This window comes from Penaeus japonicus, unplaced genomic scaffold (genome assembly GCF_977035675.1).
Source record: "Penaeus japonicus unplaced genomic scaffold, GWHDUDI00000001_assembly GWHDUDI00000018, whole genome shotgun sequence".
In the NCBI taxonomy this organism is placed as follows: Eukaryota; Metazoa; Arthropoda; class Malacostraca; order Decapoda; family Penaeidae; genus Penaeus; species Penaeus japonicus.
The window spans coordinates 20,478,488-20,480,987 of record NW_028234420.1 but is presented as its reverse complement, the minus strand read 5'-3'; the positions used below and the strand labels follow the sequence as shown (position 1 = coordinate 20,480,987).

At 41.4% G+C, this 2,500-nt stretch overlaps 1 protein-coding gene across 3 annotated transcripts in view; it reads right to left on the bottom strand.

The window, feature by feature from the left end:
* Positions 1–2,500, bottom strand: part of Septin2 (septin 2) — a 49,602-nt gene that overhangs the window by 10,620 nt on the left and 36,482 nt on the right. For all 3 annotated transcript variants that reach the window (XM_043028868.2, XM_043028866.2, XM_043028867.2), the window contains 2 exons: positions 698–840; positions 1–176 (listed from right to left, as the gene is read on the bottom strand). The exon at positions 1–176 is cut by the window's left edge and continues 18 nt beyond it. In XM_043028868.2, the coding sequence (XP_042884802.2) occupies positions 1–176; positions 698–840 (319 nt within the window). The remainder of the gene's footprint in view (positions 177–697; positions 841–2,500) is intronic.

The following is a 2,500-nucleotide window of genomic DNA, read 5'->3' as shown; positions in this document are numbered from 1 at the left end:
ATAAAGTAGAGACAGGCATGGATTCTAGCATCATGGTAGGCCGAGAGACAACGTTTTATCTTCAGTTCTTCTTGAAGGTAATCATCAAACTGTTTGTCAATGTAGTCAACAATGGCAGTGAAACTGTCTTCTTTGTTTATCTGATCTCCATAGCCAACAGTGTCAACGATTGTCAACTGCAATGGAGATTAAAGGAAATATCAATAAGCAATTTCATCTACTTTATTATTTCAAGAATAATTTTTATATATTCTTTCAATCTTACCCCATTCATGCCAGGGGACATGATATCACGCTATGCGAATATTTGCTCCCATCGACAACATCCTACCACATCATGATCTCTCCCTCAAAACATATGTCTTACATCATTACATATGTTTATAATCATAGGAGTTCCAATTATATAGACACATTCTTATCCACATGAAAATAATGTAAACAAATACAAATACCTCCTATTATTAACCTAATGAAGCAGGCAGGTGAAAAGTGCTCATAAAAGCATAACACGGCATCATGCTGGGAGAGATCTTGTGCTTAGTCACACACTTGTTATCTAGCTGCATTATGCAAACATATGCCCTGGTGTGAATGGGTTAAGTGATTCTTAAATCCAGAAATTAAATCTAACAAATTATTGAAACCAAACATAAAATAATAATAAGAAATGAATATCAGTATAAGAAACACTTACCTTCAACCTGACATTAGATTCCTGGAGTTCATAGGTATGAGACTTTAGCTTAACTGATGGCAGTGTGTGTGGTGCTGGATTGGACTCAAAGCTGGTATTGAAGAGTGTGTCCATTAGGGTGGACTTGCCCATGCCAGTTTCACCTGAGTAAAATGGCAGGTACCACAGTTAATTTTCATTACATCTTCATTCACTGTCAAAGCTACTCATTGAGAGAGTATAAGGCACTAAACATTGGAAAGAAAAATTATCTAAAATATGCCCAAGTCTGCAATACATGTCAGTCTTAAACCTATGACTACAGTGTGCATAATGACTGAAGTAGCAGTCAAACCAAGCATTCTACAACACTGGTGGCATCAGCTATAAATGAAAGGGACAGGGAAAAAGTTTTCTCTGCCCTCTGGGCAGTGTAGACCACCCTATGTGGAATTTTTATATAAATTGGCCACAAAACAAGGATTTAACCTGACTTTCAAATCCTGCAGCTCTGAAGCTAGCGGCATTGTAGCCATAATATTTCATGAATGTATATGAGCTTAAACTGTGAGCAGATGCCAATGCTGCATCACATATGCATTGATGTCCTTTTACACTTTTTGTTGCAGGGAGGGAGGGAGGAAGGGAGGGAGAGAGAAAGAGAGAGAGTGAGAGCAAGAGAGAGAGAGGGTGGGGGAAAGAAAAAGAGAGATGGGGGAAGAAAGAGAAAGAGAGAGAGAAAGATGGGGGAGAGAAAGAAAAAAAGAAAGAGATAAGAGAAGGGAGAAAGAGAGAGATAAGGGGAGAGAAAGAGAAGAAAGAGGGGGGAGAAAGAGAAAGAGGAGAGTGGGTGAGTGAGTGAGTGAGAAAGTGAGAAAGTGAGAAAGAGAGAAAGAGAGAGGGAAGGAGAAAGAGAGAGAGAGAGGAGAAAGAGAGAGAGAGAGAAGGAGAAATAGAGAGAGAGAGAGAAGGAGAAAGAGAGAGAGAGAGAGAGAGAAGGAGAAAGAGAGAGAGAGAGAGAAGGAGATAGAGAGTAAAGTGGGTGTAGAGGGGTGGGTAGGTAGAGGAATAAGACGGTATGTGGGTAAGAAGGGTAGAGAAGAAAAGAGAAGAAGAAGAGAAAGAGAGAGAGAGAGAGAGAGAGAGAGAGAGAGAAGGAGAGAGGTGTGAGATGGATGAGAGAGAAAGAGAGAGAGAGAGAGGAATAAAAGAGAGAGAGAGAGAGGAGTAAGAAGAGAGATGCGGAGTGAGAGAGAGAGAAAAAAAGAAGAAAGAAAAGAAGAGAGAGAGAGGATGTAACCTAGATGGAGGAGGAGCGAGAGAATAGAGAGAAATGGAGAGAGAAAGAGAGAGAGAGAGGAGAGAGAGAGAAAAAAAAGGGAGAGAGAGAGAGAAGAGAGAGAGAGAGAGAAAGAGAGAGAGAGAGAGAGAGAGAGAGAGAGAGAGAGAGAGAGAGAGAGAGAGAGAGAGAGAGAGAGAGAGAGAGAAAGATGAGGGAGGGAAAGAAAAAAAGAAAGAGATAGGGGAAGGGAGAAAGAGAGAGATAAGGGGAGAGAAAGAAAGAAAGAGGGGGGAGAAGGAGAAAGAGAAAGAGGAGAGTGGGTGAGTGAGTGAGTGAGAAAGAGAGAAAGAGAGAGAGAGAGGAGAAAGAGAGAGAGAGAGGAGAAGGAGAAAGAAAGTGAGAGAGGAGATGAGAAAGTTAAGTACAGTGGGTGGGGCGGGGGTGAAGGAAAAGGAAAACAAGGTGAGAGTGGGTGAGTGTTAGTGAGAGAGAAAGAGAGAATGGAGAGATGGGAGAAAGGAAGAGAGAGAGAGAGAGAGAGA